At 37.5% G+C, this 22283-nt stretch overlaps 1 protein-coding gene across 2 annotated transcripts in view; it reads right to left on the bottom strand.

The window, feature by feature from the left end:
- The window catches only part of LOC145985109 (uncharacterized), a 59293-nt gene that overhangs the window by 16893 nt on the left and 20117 nt on the right, over positions 1-22283 (bottom strand). The window contains exons 2-7 of one of the 2 annotated variants that reach the window (XM_083118719.1): positions 13551-14199; positions 11881-12356; positions 10377-10576; positions 5878-6044; positions 5015-5182; positions 1203-1616 (exon numbers count right to left, since the gene is read on the bottom strand). In XM_083118719.1, coding sequence (XP_082974845.1) covers positions 1203-1616; positions 5015-5182; positions 5878-6044; positions 10377-10576; positions 11881-12356; positions 13551-14127 — 2002 coding nt within the window. In that variant the 5' untranslated portion in view covers positions 14128-14199. Of the gene's footprint in view, positions 1-1202; positions 1638-5014; positions 5183-5877; positions 6045-10376; positions 10577-11880; positions 12357-13550; positions 14200-22283 lie in introns of both variants that reach the window. The other variant, XM_083118718.1, reaches the window with a different exon arrangement.

Raw genomic sequence — 22283 nt, forward strand, 5'->3', positions numbered from 1 at the left:
GGGGTTCAGAAATTTGTGAAATTGCAGACAATTTTAAACCTTGGGCCTTTGCCCCTGCTTTCCCCCCTGGACCCTTAATTGTTGGATGTAACTTAAAATGTTGGTTTTCACTCATTCTTACATTAGATATTAAATTGTTTGAAAAGATGCAGTGGTTGAGAAGTTACAACGTTCAATATAACAAAAGGGGGAAACAAAGGGCTTTTTCAAATGTTGCTTGTTAAATATACTAACAATGGATGAATTGTTCTGTAAACTAATGAAAAGAAAGACAGAACTGAAATATAGTGTATAGTTTTCAAGAAATAGCATGTTAATTGCTGCCATGTGCTAACACGTGGCAAATTTTGACAATCAGGCCTTTGCCTCCGTTATTTACTGATTCTTGCTTGTAGAATTAAAATTTTTCAAAAAGATGCAGTAGTTTGAAGTTATAGACACTTTTAGAAATCTATCCCATAATAATATGGTGGTAACGAAGGTGAACAAAGCGAAAATAAGGATTTTTTCCAACTTCACTTCTTAATAGTATTAACAATGGATATACTTCCACGTTTCCTTCCATATGAAAGGTGTTGAATTCATGATGCTGTACCCTTACTGAATGAAGACAGAGAGTCTTCGAAATTAATAGGATATAATCATTAAACTGTGCAATGTGGAAATACGAAATTTCACTTAAGTAATTCTATTTACTTTCAAATATCACTATGTATTGGTAAGATAGACTATACTACATTTTAACATGGCTGGTCAGGCATTACTTGCTCGTGACATCCTGACTAGCGAAGAGCTGCTCTCAATTCGCATCCTTCTGTGCGAACTGGCACTTGAGCGAAATGCTCTTGCTGCAGAACTATAATTCACATGATGCTCCGTAAAAGATTGGCATGTAAACAACAGAACTTTGAATGACACATTCTACAAGTAAGTCTTCGAACCTTTTTACAACTTAATTATATAGAAAATGTTATCATTAAAACAATTTTAATTATAATTGAAAGAATAAGTAAAAAAAAGTTAAATATTGGTTTCTTTAGATTCCATTCGGACTTGTGTAAAATAAATTAGGCAATCAAAATTCATTGTGCCATATGATGTACCTTCTCACTGATACATGTTACTGAATTTCGAAAAAATGTTGACATTTTAGTATATTGTATGCAGAAGCAGTAGTGCTAAAACTGATAAAAAATACTTACTTTTTAACCTGGTTGATTTCTGAGCTGTGGTGTTGTTGGGTGTGGGGTCGGCCTTTCTGGTTGCAGGTGGCCCTCGCAACTTCTTTTCGCTCGGGGGTTTGTACTCCTCCTTCGCTTCTGCATTATCACCCTTCCTCTTGCTTGCTTCTCTTACTCGCTCCTTCTCCTTTGGCTTCTCTTCCTTCTCTTTATCTTTATCCTTCTCCTTCTCTGATGACTTTTCTGTCTTCTTTTGTTTTTCTGGTGGTTTCTCTGCATTCTTTGTTTTTTCAGGTTTCTGCTCTTCTTCTTCTTCTTCGTCTGAGTCCTCATCATCTTCCTCCTCCTCCTCATCATCATCATCATCTTCTTCATCTCCCTTGTCACCCTTTGTCCCTTTCTTAGCTGCTTTCTTCTTTTTCAGTTGTGCTTCATCTGTGTACAATGATAAGTCCACTGAAAAATACAGATCATAATGGTGATTTATTTTAACCCGTGTTAAATAGCGGGTGTGTTAATGGGTTATCTAAAAAAAAATTGCATGCAGTAACGTATTTCCAATTTCATTCATGATAAGGTGGGATAAGATTATTTCTGTTCAACTATGTATGTAATTCCAATCTGCACTTTCCACAATTGTTAGGTGGTTCATACTGGTTTCAAAACTCTACGTTTATGGAAGTTTTCGGCTGCAAAAAGAGGGCTTGTCCAGGAAAAGGTGGACATGGTAACTAAAGCTCAGCCAATGCCTACACCACTTTGAACAGATACTAAAACCACTGCAGATACTACTACAAATTTCCACTGATAACCAATCCTTCGAAACCTTCATTAAGTATTCCACTGCAATTATATGTAAGAATTTAGCATAGTTTTGCTTTTTAAAAATTCAAGAATTATATCAGAATATTAAAATAGCTGTCATTTAATCACAAAATTAATTTTTACACAATACTTGTGCAAAATAAATTAAAACTTTAACTTTTGTATAATTTCCAGGAAATTTATACTCTGCATGCTGTTTTGAGGACTCTGCAAAATAGCCAGCAAAATAGCCAAACTCCAGAGAAATATCAGAAAGTACTGGTGAAAAAATTCAAACTTCAAACTGATACTTTCCAGTAGGCACTGATATCAATTCAATCCTAACAATAACTTTACATAGTAGCCATAATATATATATTATTTTTATATCAGGATGTTTCCAAGCTGCAGTTCAAGCCCTCCACCCTAAATATGCTGCTGGTAATAAATAAAAAAATCAAACTTTCGGTACAAAAGCAGAGGCAATTTCGGGTTCAAAACTGGTAAATAAAATAAAATTTCCGAGTTATAGCGGTGAAAAATCAGATCAAAAGCAGTATATAAAATTACATTTTGGTTTTAAAATTCTGAATATAATCCTAAATTTGATTTAGAAAATGCACTTACTACACAAAATAAACATATCCTTTCTAATAGCTAGAGGCACATATTTTTGGTAAATAAAAAGGCAAAATTTCGGTACAAAAACTGGGTCAATTTCGGGTTCAAAAGCGGTAACTAAAATAAAATATCGGTGTTATAGCGGTGAAAAAATGGATGAAAAGTGGTATATAAAAATACATATTGGTTTTAAAATTGTGAAAATAATCCTAAATTTGATTTAAAAACTACACTTATTCCACAGAATTAACATTTCACTTCTAATAGCACATGTATGTAGTTACCAGAGTATTAAGTTTATTTCTGTGTAAAGGAGTCCATTTTTGCTTCTCCAATATTAACACCAGAATTAATCAATTTTCCGGGAATTGCATAACTCTCAGGATAATTCAGGCCTCGGAAGGTGTCGCGTCGGTGAATAAACCCTGAATTTCGTGTTTAGGAGTTAATTTCGCTTTTTGCAGTTCATTTCGCATTATTTCGTGACAAAATGCACCTCACACCTTTCAAAAACATGAAAAATTAACACTACAATGTGTTTTTTCAAATTTCGTTTTTCGTCAAAAACGAAATATGCATGCCCCTACTAATAGCACATTTATGTAGTTACCAGAGTATTAAGTTTATTCCTGTATTAAAGGGTCCATTTTTGCTTCTCAAATATGTACAGCAGAATGAATCAATTTTCCGGGAATTGCATAACTCACACGATAATTCAGAACTCTGAAAGTACCGCATTGGTAAATAAACCCTAATTTTCGTGTTTAGGAGTCTATTTTGCGGTGCATTTCGCATCATTTTGTGACAAAACAGGGTAGCAAATTCCACCTCACACCTTGCAGAAACATGAAAAATTAACATTACAATGTGTTATTTCACATGTCGTGTTTTCATCAGAAACTAAATATGCATGCCTCTAGCTATTGGTTATACAATTACATTGTTTATAAATACATAATGCAAGATCCCCTGGCATCACAGCAAAGTTTCAGGGTGAAAAGTGCCAGCATAGTTTTTCTGCAGACATCTGCAAATGCTTTAACTAACAAATATAAAAATTTGGCTACTGACACTTCAGAGATATATTGTCGCTAAGAGATTGAATGCTTTTGTTACTAACTGTGACTTAATTCATGTCATGCTTATTGCAAAGTAAATACGTACAAAGTGTTCGGAGCGAATTTACAATACCCGAAGTACCTTCAATTTGTTTGAAATTCGGCATGCTTACTAATTTTGGCCTCCTAATCACGAATCTGCAGTTGAAATTTGGTGGTCACGTCTAGAAATTGCAAAATAAGACGAAATAAGTGGGTCCGTGAATGGAGTAAACATCCTTGATTTATGAAGAAAACAACTATTTTTTGCAATGATTAGCATTTCAAAACTATGTTTATGATGACCCTTAATTTTTACTATGCTTGCCTAACCCTACCGTGAATGGTTTGTGGGGCAAACATTTTTTCCACCTTATGCAAGATGCTCTTTTCTCAAATGCAAATCTACGCTCCATGCAACAGGTATCACTTATCGCACAACATTGTAGTAACCGCACCATTGCCAAACTTACCTCTATTCGAAGCTGCATTCCACAATCTCTTCTCCTTCCATATTCTCATCGTCATTGTCATCATTCTCCTTGCATAACGATCTTTTCATTCCTTTCCTCCTCCATTCTTCCGCGATCAATGATCTCCAAGTAACAAAGTAACAGTGTGGCAACGTTGTAGACAGTGTAACGAATAGCGAACTTCACTTGTTCACATCATCAAGCATGGCTACCATAATAGTGTATCGACAATCATAGCATTAATATGTGCACGTAATTTCACAATTTCTGGAAGTGACTGCCAATTTTTAACTGCAGATTCTTGATTACGAGCCAAAATTAGCGAGTATGCGAAATTTGAAAGCAATCGGATCCTTCCAGTATTGTAAATTTATACAAAGTGTTCTTCCATAGTCAAATGGGACACTAAACCCTTCTTCCAACTGTGTTAGATTTTCATGAACTGGCATTAAAACTCTTGAAAAACTGTAAAATGTCATCACAATGAAATTGTACCGCATTATCTTCACTACACCTTAGTTTCAGAAATCTAGACTAGCCAGCAAATGTTGCAAAATAGCAGAACACTGAGGCTTGGTGGCCAAGAGTGTTGAGTAGTCAATTCACAATCTTCCTACTGCAGGTATCAGATTCATAAATATGTCAAAGTACGTTTTAAGTACACTTTGTGCTGAAAAAATCAATCTGAGACTGGACGTACAGTTTAAAGTGGGTCCAAACTACTGTGCAATGCGACATCCAGAAACAACCTCAGGAGCCCAGGATTAGGTTCCAGGTTCAAGATTTGGCCTGGCCATGTGTAATTTCCATATAAGTAAAAGAAAAAAAAACTACTTACACCCATCAGGATGCTCCTCCGTGACGGAAGGCTTCTCTGCAACACCTTTCTCCACATCCAGGGCTCTCTTCAGAATGCTCTCTGTTCGAAGTAATTCTTCCTTCGGCAATCGGAATTTGTTTCGTTCCTGTTTCTCCAAATTCAAATTGGTCAGGATACAATCAAAATCTGTGAAGAAAGAATATGATGTGTACAAGTGTCATTGACGCTGCATGGTAGTCTGAACATGATGGAACTGGATACAAACAGAGTCCAGATTCTGCCCAAAGTGTGTATTCCATCTCTGTACACAGACTCAGATTTTCACTACAAAATACAATCATTATACATAAATTCAATTGTGTCTTGAATTACTATTTCAAAGGATAGTGCCTACAAGTACATGTAATGCTTTAAAAGGTCAAAAAAATGTTTTAAGTGTGTTTTCGTGTCCTTCTGTTCAGGTTTTCACACAAGTAGATTAAGAAGAAAGATAATAATTAGGGCTGGAGCTACAGTTTAAAGTGTGATGTGAACCACTAAGGAATTTGCCTTCACCAGGAATCAAACTCGGGACTTCTTGATTACAATGTGATAATGTTGGATAAATCTTCAATTAACATAATAAGATTGAAAGGTGATCACCTCCTTGACATCTTTTTTAATGCTTGCTCATGGTAGGTATATGACTTCTTTCCAACTATTTAGTGCCTTTTTGCCTGCCTATTTGGGCAGATTTTAGCACCTAGAAATTCAGGTTTTAGACCTTAGATAGGCTTCTGTCATTCACTAACCCTCATGTATCCACAGACACAAAAACATCATTGTTTGTTATACAAACACACTTTTTCTTTTCTTACCTATTTTTAAAATCTATGGCTCACCTGTAAAATCATAAAAATCTGGTGAATATACATCACCCTTTTTGGCATCTGTCTGCACCTGTGACAGCCACCTAATTCGAATACGTGGGCTCGTCTTGTAAATGTTTTGCATAGTTTGGCAAACATAAAAGCTGCCTTCTGCATTACGGACTGCAAGAAATTCATTTCTGCAAATAAAAAAAAAAAAAAAAGAAGTACTGCATTAATTTGGAACAACAACAAGTTACAAGTATCCAAAATAAAGATTTACATGCACATAACGGGGTGTATTGGGTTACTTAATTATGAAATATATGAATTTCTTACAATACACAGAATGGCAACTAACAAGATAGTTGAGTCTTCTGGTATATGAATGGAGGAGCGCCATGTCACTGACCTGGAGATTATGGGAAATGCTGAATTCTGCCCAGTGCTACATTCTGTGCATTTCGCTGGCCAAGTTGAAATCTAGGAATAGGATCAACTGACACAAGAAGTGTAGAGTCTTTCTTCTTCTCCCTCCCCCCACAAAATACTTCCAACAGAGCCCAACCGCTCTTTGTTGGATTTTCACACTGTTGACAGAAACCTTTCTGCTCTGCCTTACTAGTTCCAATCCTTCTTGGGTGCACCGTAAGTAATATAACAGTTTGCAAGTGTTTTAGTATGCATTTTTATTAACAACACAAATTCCAGGCAAATAAATCTGTTATCATTGTAATGCACAAACTTCTTTGTTTCACACTGAACTTATCAGTGGAACAAAATAGTGAAACCCTTATTTTACATTTCTGGATTTTACATTTTCCTGTATTATACATTCAACCTTGATGGTCCAAACATAGCAAAATATTTTAAAAATTTCTGCAACTTAAGTTTTCCAGCTTGTTCCACTGAAAAATGTAAATTCGAGGGTCCACAGTATTTAAATTCATACATAATTATTCCATGTATCTTTCCTGGATACTTTATTTGCCTATTGATTTTGGTGACTCATTGACACCATTCATACAAGGCTGTTACTTGCTTAAGAAATTATTATACACTTGCAAGAAAAGTACTACTCTGTTTTGCAATGCAAGTGTTTGTTGCATCATTATTGCATAAAAGGCCTTTCTACACACACAACTGCAACTAAAATTTATGTTGTGAAAGACCAAAGACTGAACAATGAAACAATGGTATAAAAGATGAAAACTAGCCTTGAGGATGGAACTCGTTCTTGAAAATCAGTCCAACACACAGCCTGTTGGACCACCTTCAGCACAGGTGTAACTTGGTGGCGGCAAGGGGAGGGAGGCACTTGCTCCCCCAAAATTGTTAGGATTATTTTCCTGTAGTTTACGGTTATTACAAGCATAAGAAAACAGTTTTTTCTCTTTGTGACGTTTCAGGAGAACACACGCTCCTTTCATCAGACATTTATTTTCATTTTGACTAAAGATACAGTTATAACAATGGTTAGTAATTTTTAAACAAAAAGAATCTGTTATATAATGGATGTTGTCAATGTTACATTGTTGTAATATAGCAACTTAACTGTGAAAAAAACAGTCTATTTTTTTAAATTATGAATCCCAAATATCATCAGGTAATTCAAATTCATCATTGTTTTCACAAAGTCTCTTGATGTTTTCTGTTACATTAAATTTTAAAGATGGTGGCTTACTCCATTTGTGAAAAAGAAAACTCCACACTGGATCTATGTTACCATTTTCATTATTTAATTTATTCCAGTGTTCTTCTGCAATGAACGAGGCTTCCCAGACATTCAACTCTGTGTTTCCCGTTAATCTTTTTAAAACCCTTCTCTTTTTAATCAAATGCTTCTCTTCGATGATATGAGTTGACAAACCTGTTCTTGGGTTTAGATTTATAATGTCCAAATCATGTTCGTGCCATCTTATTGCCATTTTCCTTGCTGTTTGTCCCAATAATATATAACCGTAAACTACAGGAAAATAATTCTATCATGCAAGCAATGCGTACATACAAGAAAGAAAAAAAAAAAAAAATTGTTAGGTTTGTTAAAATTTACAAGTTAAGGATACTTTTGTTAACAAGACCTGAGGAGCTAAGTAATAAACAATAATATTTACGATTTCGCAAATGTAACAGTTATATAGCAAATAATCCTGGACACTACTTTTATGGGATGTAAAATTTTACGACTCTGTCCCCCCCATCCCAAAGTTAGCCTCAAGTTCTCAAGTTCATACCATTACAAGCTTATCCCAACTAGCACACAATTTAACATCTGTTCCCTGGTAGATGCTTCAAGAACTTTAACGATATTGAAGCAACAGTCATGAGTTGTTTACTTTGAAGACCACGGACTGATAATAAAACAACTTGACAGAAATGAGTTAAGACGACAGAACATGAATTCTATTTAAAAGATTAGAGTCTTGCTTATACTAAAATCTGACATTTACTTGTAGAACGCTTTATTATAAACATGAATACGAGGTGTGACATAAAAAAAATGAGACTGTTCCCAAAAAGTGAGTGTACTTACAGAATCAGTTCTCCGTGATATTATCACCTTCAAAGTAGTCCCCTTCAGCATTCACACACTTCTGCATTCGGTGCTGCCATTGCTGGTAACAATGCTGGAACGAGGTTTGTGAAAGGCCCTTCAGGAGATTCTCCATTTTAGCCTGAACCTCTTGAACTGAGGTAAAATGGGTTCCCTTTAAGCAAGATTTAACTTTAGGAAATAAAAAAAAAGTCCCAGGGGGCCAAATCAGGTGAATAAGGTGGATGCCCCATCACAGTAATGTTTTTGCTGGTCAGAAACTGCTTTACAGATAGGGCCGTGTGAGCGGGTGCATTGTCCTGGTGCAACAGCCATCCATCACTCCTCAGCTGTGGCCTCTTTTTCCTAATTTTTTCACGAAGTCTCCTTAGTACTTCAATGTAATAGTGTTGATTAACAGTCTGACCATTGGGAACCCACTCAATCATTATAATTCCCTTAATGTCGAAGAAGACAATTAACATTGACTTGAATTTTGATTTTGACATGCGTGATTTTTTTTGGTCTTGGGGATCCTGGAGACTTCCACTGCATCGACTGGCGCTTACTTTCAGGGTCATAGGTAAAAATCACAAGTTACAACAGATTCCAACAAATTTGGCTCGTTTGCAATGCATTCTAACATGTCCACACACACATCTTTACGGCACTGTTTTTGGTCATCGGACAGAACTTTTGGAACAACCTTCGCACAAATCTTTCTCGTGTGTAATTCCTCAGTTAAAATGCATCGAACAGATTCCCTATCCAAGTTCACCAACTCTGCCACTGCACGAACACTCAATCTTCGGTCCCTCTAGATCACATCACGAACTTTGGCAATGTTTTAGTCTGTAATTGCTGACCTTGGATGCCCAGCACGTTCATCATCTTCCACACTGTCCCTTCCCTCCGAAAACCGCTTATGCCATTCAAACACACGTGCACAAGACAAAGTTTCATCTCCATAAGCCTGGGTTAACATTTGAAATGTTTCCATGGCTGATTTCTTCAGTTTCACAAGAAACTTGATGTTGACTCGCTGTTCAGTTTCTACATTAGACATTTTTCCGGCAGAATGCAGTTGCACGTGTTCACTCACTGATGCAGTACTCCCAACTGGCGTGACCGGTTGAGTCAAAACTGGTCGCATGGATAGAGGAAGTGTGTGGGATGACGTCACCACAACAGTTGTTGCCAACCCCACTCCTTTTTCAAGTTACACACTTAGTTTCGTTTTTTTTGTGTCACTCCTCGTATATCAACAACAAAAAAATGTTTACAATCAAATTTGTATATATGATAATTAGGTACAACTATGAACCAACACTGGTGTCAATATTCTTCCTGATTCTCAGATACTGCTACTTGTTCAGAATACTGATTAATTTTAATAGGTAAGCATTCTACTGCAATTATATGCATAAATTTATTGGTTCTATTTTAAAATATTCAAAGGATTATTTTGGAATATTCAATAGCTGTTATTTAATCACATAATCCATTTTCTCACACAATACTGATGCAAAAGAAATGAAAAAACTGAATTTTGCATCATTTCCAGGATAATTAGATTCCACAAAAGTATTGTGTGGTAAAATACCCAAACTCTGGAGAGATATTAGCTGGTATTGGTGAATAAATTCCAAATGATATCATTACATTGGCATTAGTATAAGCTTAGCCCTAACAGTGAAGCATTATTTAAAACAGGCATTTCTTAATAATTTAGAAAGAAGTCAGAAAACTCTCGATACCAGTCTACTCGGAAGTCATACTTACAAAGACTTTACTTGGAGAACAATTCACCACAAAATTAATTTATGGTTAGTTGAGAAGTTAAAATTGAAGCTTCTATGCTAAATCACTTCATAGTTCAGTATCAGGTGAACTATCTTAGGCAATTTACTTGATCTCTATTTTAACTTAGAAGAAACCTTTATCCTAAACTTGATGCCTCTGCACAGCAGATACAATGATAAATATTCCAAACACTTACTTGTAAAATACTATGAGTTTGTCTTCTGGTGCTTTGACTGCCGGTTTAAATTTCGGTATGTACGTCATCTCAGGGAGTGGGCTTTGGTAAGGCTGCGTCTGTGTGCGGGTGCGCTTTGATTTACGTTCCTCACTCTGTTCCACTGCCCTTGGCTTCTCTTTACTTGCTTTACTCTCTTTGTTTTCTGCACGAGATTCAACCTGTACAAGAAATGCACAAAAATCAAACCTATGCTTTAGCAACTAGCATGTCCATATCTCCATTACAACTATACTTGATCAATAACAATGGAAGCTGTTCAATAAAGTAAGGTCTCTCATGTAGTGTTCAAATTAATTTTGCAAAACCAAATTCCATTTTTTTCCCAGGTTTCCATGTAATTTTAAAGAACTTTCTACATTACTCTATAATGGAGTAACATACTAATAAATAAGTGTTAGGCCATACTTGCCATGTGAATCAAACAAATCAAGTTTATTCAACGTTGTTGAAAATAAGTAGCAAAAAAAAAATATATACAACAAATATTCCAGCAACAAAAACAAGTTGTGAGGAAAAGTGGAATATCTTTTCAGGTTCAAATACTGCCTTTTCATTTAATTTCCCTGATTTTTCCAGGTTTATGATTGTTTATACAAAATGTCATGACACTTCCACGACCTTTGCACCCCTCCTCCAACTTTTGCAAATTTTTCCAGGTCAGTATGAACAGTGAAACAGGCCTTGACACCTTTTTCACTGATTTGCCAACAGTTGGTTGTGACACGTCTCAGGAAGAGACTGATGAAATTTTTACCAATACGTAGACATACCGATATAAAATTTACCAAAAGTCCAGAGAGAAATTAGAGGGGCACAGACTCTGAGAGGCATCAAGAACAATTTCATTTATTTTGAAGATGGTGGGGGGGAAGGGGGTCTGTATATCCTAGTGGTCTGGAAAATGCTGGATAAGTCTGGTAAAGATAAAGGTAAAGTTTCCCATGCATATAGCACTGTGTCACGAAGGCACATTTAGGGGATGTGATCAGCACCATGCTCCAGCTGCCTTTACCCCCCCTTACCAATTGATTTGAGGCTGGGTGAGTCCCAGAGCCACTTTATACAGGGGCAAGGCTGGAGAAATTCCACCCCAGGAACTGAACCTGGGTCTCCGACATGGCTATCAGATGCCCTACCGATTAGCCCACCGTGGCTCTGGATACATCTGGTTTCTGGAAAACAGTTTTTCTTTTCTAAAGCTAAAAACTGGAAAACATTTTTTAAAACTAAAAATTGTTTCTCAAAGTAAAACAATGTTCTAACGATGGAAAACCAGTTGTTTTTTTTCTCAAAAAATCAGTTTTAATAGTAGTAGGATATACATGGTAGCTAAACACTAATGATCTCTTCCTTTGAATTGGCAAGGCAGTCAGTGCTGTACTAATTGGTGATGAATACATGAAAAAAGATGATGACATTTTATACACAATTCTTAGGAACAACAAGAGGCCAGAAATATTACCTGTGGTTCTCTCTTTCTTTTGGTTGTCCGCAGCGTTGATATTGACTTAGTTGCTGGCGGGGTGGCTTCCGGGACATCTTTCGTTGGAGATTCCTTCTTCCCTTCTGGCAGGGTGGTCTTTAAGGCAGGGGGTGGCTCCTCGGGAGCCGGGCAAGAGGCAACAACTTTAGGTGTGGAAGGAGCCGAAGATTGTACTGAAGCAGGTGCAGCCGAGGATTTCCCTATCTCTGGAGGCTTCTCGGCAGGTGGAGGTTTCTGAGGTGAGGCAGCCTTTGGGGGAGTTGACTGAACTGGAGGGGTTGGAGGAGTGGCAGCCGAGGGCTGTGTAAAAGAGGGTTTGCTAACTGCTGGCTGTGATGCTTCTGTACTTTTGCTCTCTTCTTCAGACTTCCTACTTGGCTGTGTTGCTGGAAGCTCGGCATGATTCACGACTCTTTCCTTTGCCTCAGAAGAATCATTGATCTGCACAGCTGGAACTGAAAATAATTACAATTAATTAGGGACAGACCAATAGGAAACTATTGCTGATACCTAAGGGCATGCATATTTCGTTTCTGATGAAAACACAAAATGTAAAAATAACACCTTGTAATGTTAATGTTTCATGTTTTTGAAAGGTGTAAGGGGCATTTTGCTACCACGTTTTGTCAGGAAATGATGAGAAATGAACTGCAAAAGAAACTCTTAAACATGAAATTTAGGGTTTATTTTACCGATGCGACACCTTCTGAGGTCTGAATTATCCTGTGAGTTATGCAAATCATGGGAAAATTCTGATGTAAATATTTGAGACGAAAAATTGGACTTTCCACAGGAATAACCGTAATACTCTAACTATATAATTGATTGATTGAGTTGATGTTTGAAGTCCACTTTATTTACAGTAAGGCCAATTGGGACTGGACCTACAGTTTTATAGTGGAATCCAAACCACTATGTGCCTCCACCGAGTATCAAACCCCTTGATTTCTAACGTAAATGTACTATTAAAAGTGAAATATTAATTTTGCGTAAGAAATAGTTTTTACATCAAATTTAGGTTTTTATTCTCCATTTTAACACCGAAATGCCATTTTATATACTGCTTTTGATAGTGAAACATGCCAAGTTTACGTACCGAAATCTTAATCTTTTATTCACCATAAATATGTGGCTCTACTGATACCAGATAAAGCAAAATATCAGGGGGCAGAAACTAGTCAAAGGGTCACAATTACTGAACGAAATACCAAGAAAAAAACTGATTAATTACTGACTAATCTAATCTATAATAAATTTCCATTTTAAAAAGTAAAATCTGAGATTTATTTTTTTAAAAAAAATATTATTTGGCATCCAACATCCACACAGCCAGTAATGATGCCTTTATATTGAACACAAAACTACTATTATTATCGATACAAGACAGTGTTTGAATTATTCTGCTATGTGTTCTTATTTTGTACTAAAAATAGCAATTTATGCACTGCATACAAAAGTGAGATGTATCATAACATGCTGAATAACGGAGTAGGAAGCAGAGAAGATAACATGGCCTTTGAACCATGATATTTACATCTTTCATGTATGGAAAGTAATACTAGGTTAGGAAAAAATATAGAAAGAACATCTTTCTTTAACCAAACTGAAAAAATCTGTCATGCCAGTGGGAAGCAATCATGAAATCCTACCTGCTGGAGCAGCCTGTGCCTGCGGAGTTGCTGTTGCTGGGGCAGTGGTAGCTGTGGTGGTAGTGGTAGCAGCAACAGCAGAGACAACAGCTGGAGGAGCAGCGGCAGCAGCAACAGTAGTGGTGGTGGTGGTGGTATTAGGAGGTTTTTGTACGGCTGTCACTTCTGAGTTGTTGACAGTTGGAACTGGTGCCACTGCTTCTTCAATTTTGTCCAAATTCTTTTCGCCAGCAGGGGGCTGAGGTTTCTCAGTTTTCTCGGCATTCTCAACCCCATTGGAAGTCGGCTTCATTGTCAGATCCTTTCCCTTTTCCTGTGGTTTAGGTGGCACAACCTGGTTGCTTGGTACCACCGTCGGAACCGTGGAAGTCCCTCCCGTCGGTGCTGCTTTTGGTTCCTGAACCGGCGCATGGTTGGTGTTAGGCGAAGACTTGGCAGGACTGTTGGTTGTGACCGAGGGGGTGCTGGGAATCTTCCCGCTGACCGTTGTAGCTGTGGTGATAGCCGAGGAGGTTGTTGTGACCTTGGGAGCCTGATTTCCTGACGGAGGCAGGACAGGCTTAACGGCAGCACTCATATCCAGTTTGCTATCGCTATGCGTTCAACACCAGGAAATAGCTTGAATGTGAGCAAACAGCTTTTGCAGCAACTGAAATGTAAATAATAAATTTTGACACACATGAAAGAGATCAATTTCAATTTGAAATATGATTAGCGTGAATTCCAGAATTCAACAGTCATGTCCACATTTTTACTACATGAATATAAAAATTAAATAAACACTGTGTTTTCATCTTAATATCGATCCAAGTTTATAGTTTTCAACCATACAATTTCTCATTTGAAGACTATATAAACTGAATACATTCCACATATTCTGAAAATTGAATACAGAGAATCGCCCAGACAGTCTGAATGTAGAAAATGAAGACGACGTGCATGATGAGAAAGGATACTATATCCTGAATGAAGAATTTGAGCAAGCACTCAAAGAAATGAGGAATGGGAAAGCAACGGGCACTGATGAAATTCCTGTTGAACTTATCAATTGCCTGGGAGATGGAAAAAGAGAAATACTGCACTTATGCAATGAAATCTATGAGAAAGGGGATTGGCCACAAGATTTCACAGAGACTGTTTTGCAGAGGCGTATTATATTCAGGGCTATGTAGGCTATCTGCGAAGCCCAGACTCAGTGAATAAAATACACAAAAAATATTTATCAGAAAATGTGCATAAAATTGTTCATTTCAATAAGAAGATGAACCTGATTTCTTAGAGAAGTTGGAAACATTGCCTGCTTTCTTTGAATTCGCGAGATATATGGCCCATCACGGGCGGGCAACTCCACGGGGGTCACCGTGGTCAAGCTTGACAGGACCCCGATCAATGTTGCAAAAAAATTTTTCCCAGCATGCAATTTCCCCAGGATTGGGAATTGTGGAGCAAAACTGTTACAGGAGAGAGAACAGGGTTGCATATGGTGGGGGAAAAACCCTCTGAACTTCCTCAACAGTCCGGGTCAATGTTGCAAACCAATTTTTCCCAGCATGTAATTTTCCCAGGAAGGGGGAATTTTGAAGCAAAATTATCGCAGCAAGGGGGAAGTGTCACATGCAAGGACAAGAACATCATTGAACGCTTGAGGAGTATTTGAAAAAGAGGTCGTTGACCTTCAAACAACTAGAGATACAGTGGGGAGTAGAACATTGTTGGCTGAGTGGGAATGGTTTATGAGTGAATCTAAAAATTACCGAAATGAAGGACTAGTTCTAGTCTAGATCGCGTCAAGTGGTCTTGGAGCATGGAATTTATTTAGAGACAGCGTGTGAATACAGTAGTGAGTGGATTGTATTTTTGTGAATGATATGTGCTGTGTTGTGTAGTGAACCGAAATGAGGGACATAATTAACAAGCTGTCTATTAGGCTTACAAATGACGATAAGCTCCAAATCGTTGTGGATTTTTCTTGTATGTCCACTTTATGAACAGATAAGCTAATGGGATCAGACCTACAGTTAAAGTGGTATCTAAACCACCATGTATCGAACCTGGGACCCCTTAGTTTAAAGGAAACTACATAACCACTGCGCCAACAAGGAGTACCCAAACTCAAAAGCATTAAAATAAGTAGGTTGAAATTTTATTTTTATTCAGAGAAAGGAAAGGGGGTGTTTGTAGTATTTGTAGACCTGGAGAAAGCCTTTGATAGAGTGAATTGGGTTAAACTTTCAGAAATTCTGAAGAAAATTGGTGTAGATTGGAAAGAGAGAAGACTTCTAAGCAAATTATACATGAATCAACAAGTTAAAGTGAGAACAGGAGACGAAATGACAGAAGGCTGTGAAATTGGAAGAGGAGTACAACAAGGATGCTGCCTATCACCTACTTTGTTTAATATCTATTTAGAAGATATAGTGAAAATTGTTTCCAAGGCACAGGAGGTGTCAAATTGGGAGGAAGAAGAATAAACTGCATAAGATTTGCTTATGACATGGCATTATTCGCTGAGGATGAAATAACCATAAATAGAGTTAGGAGAGTTAAACAGCAGCTGTGAGCAGTATGGGATGAAGATTAATGTAAACAAGACAAAGGCAATGGTCATAGAAAGGAAACCAAGGAATACTAATGTGAGAGCGAACAAGAAGTTAAAATGAGAATCGCAATAGCAAAAGAAGCTTTCAATAGAAGAAAAAATGTTTTTTGTGGACCCATGGACATAGGTCTAAGGAAGAGATTAGTGAAATGTTTTGTGTGGAGTGTAGCACTATATGGTTCAGAAACCTAGCCGTTGAGAAGAAATGAAGAAAAACGACTTGAAGCTTTTGAAATGTGGACATGGCGAAAAATGGACGGACAAGGTAAGAAACGAAGTCGTACTAAACAGAGTTGGTGAAAAAAGATCTATACTGGAGATCATCAAGAAGAGGAAAAGAAACTGGTTAGTACACTGTCTAAGAAGGAACTGCCTGCTAAGAAATGCATTGGAGGGAATGGTTGAAGGAGGAAAAGTCCATTGAAGAAGGAGATATCAGCTTATGGATGATATTAAATTAACTGTGTCGTATGCTATTACGAAGCGTAAGGCAGAGAATAGGGAAAGCTGGAGATTGCAGTGAAAAACCTGCCAATTAGGCAGAAAAAAATGAATGAATGAATGAATGCTATAAAAGTACTAAATGTTACAACATAATTGGAAAACTATCTCTGATGGTCACGAGAGTAACTTGTAACGTAACTTGTGACATGCCCCATATCACTGTTCAAAATTAGTGACTACATGTCACATAATATAAGTATTATTAATCTCTCAAAATGATACATTCCTTTTCACTTCCTTGAACAATGAATTGATACTAGATGACATTCATTAGGGAACCCTATAGCAAGGATTTCAATCTAGGACCTCTTAACATCACAGCACCAATCAATTTGTGTTCCTTGTACTGTCAAGCATTGAATTGTGCAATATGGCAGGATTTTGAAGGATAATTCTGACTAAATGACTTTACGAGATATGTTTGAATGTGAAAATAAAGAAATAATTAAATAAAGCCTGTTCTATGTCGACTTTGTGATCCGATGAGCTGATCAGGACTGGGCATGCAGTGTAAAGTGGGATCTGAGCCACCAGGGCACAATTACTGGTTGCAGAATACATATACAATACATAACAAGGGAATCTATTGTTATGATGTTCTACATGTACACTTACAACACACATCTTCTTGCAATACATTACATTTTTTATGATTTAGGGTAATTGGTCCTCCCCCCTCCTCAAGTGTTTCAAATCAATGAAAATGCACTAGTTGGCAGCACTTTTCTTATTCTACAGGTTTGATTTACCTCTCTAGCATATAAAACATCCATTTGTTAATTTAAAATACAGCTTTCGACTTAAAATTCAAGCTCGACACAAGTAGCAGTTGCAAAAAAGCTTGGTTTTTGGAATGGATGGTATTATTCAAGTGCTTTCTTCATATTTCATTACGCTTATTAAATATACCTGCATAGAATATATGCACTTGGGGGATCAGTGTATTTCGGACCAAGATGTTCTTGAGTGTTGTTGGTGCAGATGGAAGATGACTCTGGGTTTGTCTCGAAGATATTCCTGGTGTCGGGATCACTGTGAAGGATGGAGGGAGTGATGAGTAGGGTTGATCTTAATGGGCGGTATTGGGTGATCAATGCAGAGCATTTTGTTTTGGTTTGTTTGGTCTGTGTGTGGCTATGGTTGTTTGTTTGTTAATGAGGTTGATGGGGTAGCCATGGTTGATTGGATGGCTTTTTCGGTGTGGTAGGGGTGAGAGCTGGAGTAGCGGACATATTTGGAGGCTGTTGGTGGGTTTGATGTAATGGGTGTGTTCAAGTGATCTCCCACAGTGTGTACATCTAGGAATGTCACTTGGTCTTTGAAGTGGAACCAGGTGAATTTGATGGTGGTGAAGTTATTGAGCTGGTTTAGGAAGGTTGGATGGGAGGATTTTAAGGTGCTGCACATTTCCCAAAATATAGCTGTTTTCATACCGATCGTTTAAGATATGAATTTTAGGACATGAAGTCAAGTGAAATGAACACACTTTGTTGCACCATTTCGAGAGATTAGCACATGTATCCCATTTTTAACCCCCCTTTTTTTTGATGCTTCAGCACCTGTTTCCTTTCTTTTATTTCAAGTTTTGTTAAAAAATTGGACAGAAAATTAAATTATATTCACTCTTCTTGAGCAGATACATAAAAACCTACTCATTTAGAGCAGGACGAGAGCGATAAAATAGTATAATATAAATTATACAATGTTTACCATAAATTATGTTATTTACTATAGTATTGAATAAAAAATGTTAATGTAACTGGTTTAGACCTGAATACCAGGTGTAGAAGTATGAAACTGGAATTGGCCGATAGATGGTGCTAGCCAGTAGTGGAGGGCGCGGAAGATCGCGTAAGCAGCGCCAGCTGCTGCCCGCCACTCCCGAGGATATTATATCGGAACACAGTAACCCGAGTGCCAGACAGAGGAAGGTGTTGCACACCCGGAACATGTCGAGTTTTGTGCCTACGAACTACGATTTGCGGACAGCATTGGTGTTCTGTTATCATTTGAAGAAAACCGCCGCAGAATCCCATCGAAAGCTCATCGAAGCTTACGGCGAACATGCTCTCGGGAAAACACAGTGTTCCGAGTGGTTCAAGAAATTCAAAAGTGGCGATTTTGACTTGCAAAACGAGGAACGTGGGAAACCTCCGAAAAAGTTCAAGACAACGAATTGCAAGCCTTATTCGATGAAGATGATACCCAAACGCAGCAGGAGCTCGCGGAATAATTGAATGTGACGCAGAAAGCTGTTTCTCTTCGGTTGAAAGCTATGGGAAAGGTGCAGAAAGCGAGCAAATGGATTCTGCATGAACTGAATGAAAGACAGCAAGGATCCCGCAAGACCACTTGTCAAATGCTGCTCGCCAGATACAAAAGTAAGTCGTTTCTCCATCGCATAGTGACCGGCGATGAGAAATGGATATATTTGGAGAATCCTAAGTGTCGTAAATCGTGGGTGAATCCAGTTGAACCATCGACATCCACTGCAAGACCATATCGCTTTGGAAAAAAGACACTGCTCTGTGTTTGGTGGGATCAACGGGGCGTCATCTATTATGAGCTGCTAAAACCCGGTGAAACCGTTAACGCAGATCGCTACCAACAGCAAATGATCAATTTACATCGAGCATTACGTGACAAATGGCCGGAATATGAATCAAGGTAACACAAGGTCATCCTGCTCCATGACAACGCCTCACCACACACAGCAAAACGGGTCCGGGAAACGATCGAGGCGTTCAAATGGGAGATACTAGGGCATGCGGCGTATTCTCCCAACTTGGCTCCTTCAGATTATCATCTATTTGCCTCACTGGGACACGCTCTTGCAGAACAGTGCTTCAATTCGTATGAAGATGTACGAACATGGCTCGCGGACTGGTTTGCTTCAAAAGAAGGTTGTTTTTTTTGGCGTGGCATTCATAACCTGTCGGAAAGGTGGGAGAAATGTGTAACTCGCAATGGAGCTTACTTTGAATAAAATATTGTTTCTCAGTTGCAAACACCAGCCGTTTACTTCTTGCAAACAAATTCCGGTTTCATACTTCTACACCTGGTAAAGTCATTTTATCAGCACCTATTTTGCACCTTTTTGAAAACATTTTCAGAACCTCTTTATCCCTTTCCCGGCCATAATTTTGCACCTTAAAATCTGTTCCCTAGTCATCAATGAATCTTAGCCACAGGAGTGGTTTCTGGGATGGCGAGTCTAGGAACTCTTGTTCCAGCCTGCCCACGTACAGGTTGGCATAGGTGTCATTATGGTGTCCGTGGCTGTGCAACATATTTGCAGAAGTGCTGGTCTCCAAAGTGGAAGTTCTTGCAGGTGATAATGTCGGCAAGTTGAATCAGGAAATGGGTGATGAGGTTATATAATATATTTCTCAGTAAGTTATTAACAACTTGCAAAGCAAATTCTCATGGTTATAGCAAGGTTACAGTGCTACATATCAGAATTTTTCACTCACTTTAGTTCATTGCAGTGGCCATAATGACCTGAAGAAGAATTTTTGTGTAAAATTATCATTCTTCTTCTTCTCCAAATATGAATTTAAAATTTTGGGTGCATCAGCACTTAGGCCATTTTGCACCCGTCACGTTATACAGGGTCCAGCCCCTTACCATAACTAAAATAATACAACTGTAATGCCATGTAACTAAAATATTAAAACATTCTGACTTCGGTTAAAAACTGAGCCTCCAATGGATGCACTCAGCAGACACAAGGACAAAAGACAGGACAACACACAGAATTATACTGGTCATACAAGATGCCAGAGCCTCGTTAGTCTGCAAAATGCAGTTCAGGGTGTACTATGTGGAAGTGAGGTTGACAATTGGGTGTACTATGTGGAAGATCACCCCTTTTTCCTTCTTTTTAGGGGAAGAAAAATGTATACATTTTGCCTGCTTTGAAAGGCATGTCATTAGGAAGAAAAACTAAACTGATCTCACCTTTCTATGGTAAATACTTATCTCGCTACAATTTTTGTCATACATAACTGCATATTTGGAAAAAACACCTCAATGATACTAAAATTCCTTCAACTACATCTAAAATTGAAAATCTAGCCTCAAAACCTTTTACATTTGTGTTTGCTAAAATGTGTGTTTGAACATTTCATTCAAGTCCACTTTATGCACAGATAGGCTAATCTGGACTGGGCCTCCAGCTTAAAGTGGGATCCGAACAATTGTGCAATGTGCCTCCACTGGATATTAACCTCTCTTAACATAGATTTTTTTTTTTAAATTGTTTTGATTTTAATGTAATTTTTTTATTACTCGGTTGAAATAATCAGTTAAGAACATGATAAATGGTTATAATAATGTTGATTGTTGACAACTCAACAATGAGATACATGCGTCTGAAAAGCCCCTAAAATAAAATCCTGAGTATACTCGTGCTATCAATGAGTAAAATATTACAAATAGAACTTGTTAAAAAATCAAGGTAAGTTATTTTAATAATCAAAATAAACACAAAACAGCACTGAAACACTAATTAGTGAACTTGAAAACAATTGTTTATATTATAGGGACTTTGTCATTAGTCCTAAAACATGTAAGTGTACCCACTAAACGTGAAATACATTGTTTATATGATACCAGGGTGGCTACAAACAAGCAGAAATGAAATTCCCTGACTTTTCCAGGTTTTCCAGGACAAAATTTACATTTTTCCCTGGCAATTACAAACTAAACTAAATCGATCTTTTTGCAAATAGAAATAATAAACTCACACAGATCCACGTATGGTTTTGTTAAGTACCAATATTATCTTCTATGAAATTGACATAATTTCTCTATTCTCTATGATTTGAATTGAAACTGCAAAATAGTGAATTTGGAAAATTATTACAATTCACAAGCTAGCGAAGGATTACGGGAATTTTGTCATACGCAGTAAGTTTAAAATAAAATAAGTATTTGATTATTTTTAAAGTTACGACTACATGAGATAAGAGTGAAGAGTGATTGATTAAGAAATACAATTTGCAATTTATGAGTCTCCTTATACATTCTCGGTATTATATGTTGATATTTCCACTGAGGTTTGGAACCCTCTGCTTGCAAGAACCATGAGTGCGGACTCATTTTTCAATGCATAAAGCTACTTCTCTCTTCTCTGTAAACCAAACAACTTCACTCTTGCATATAAGTGAAACAATTGAATCGAACAAAATAAAGTGTCATATTTCCTTACATTATCAATGGGATTTCTGCTTCAGTACAGTATATCCAAGTGAAGTACTGTGAAACTGACAACATGCAGTTATACCATCAATGCTGACGAAAAGGGTATGTAGGTATTAGAAATTGAACGCAAGGAATTTATAGAATTGCATTGTATAGGTACCTGATTTAGCTAACCACATATTAAAACAGGAACACTCTAATAATAAAAGTTTCTGAAAGTTCATATACGAGGGGCATCCTGAAAAAAGCTCCTCCAATGGTGCCTATACGCAGCACTAGTGGTCGGAGAGCGACACACACACACATACAAGACAGGAAGAAGTGGCATGTAGATGTAATCTGGTACAGTTGCAATGCAGCCGTTTTAGGACAGTTCTAGGTTAAAGATTGCAGCTCTCATACAGTCTCCCACCGACTGTGATGTA

This window comes from Lepisma saccharinum, chromosome 3 (genome assembly GCF_977018435.1).
Source record: "Lepisma saccharinum chromosome 3, izLepSacc3.1, whole genome shotgun sequence".
NCBI classification, from domain to species: Eukaryota; Metazoa; Arthropoda; class Insecta; order Zygentoma; family Lepismatidae; genus Lepisma; species Lepisma saccharinum.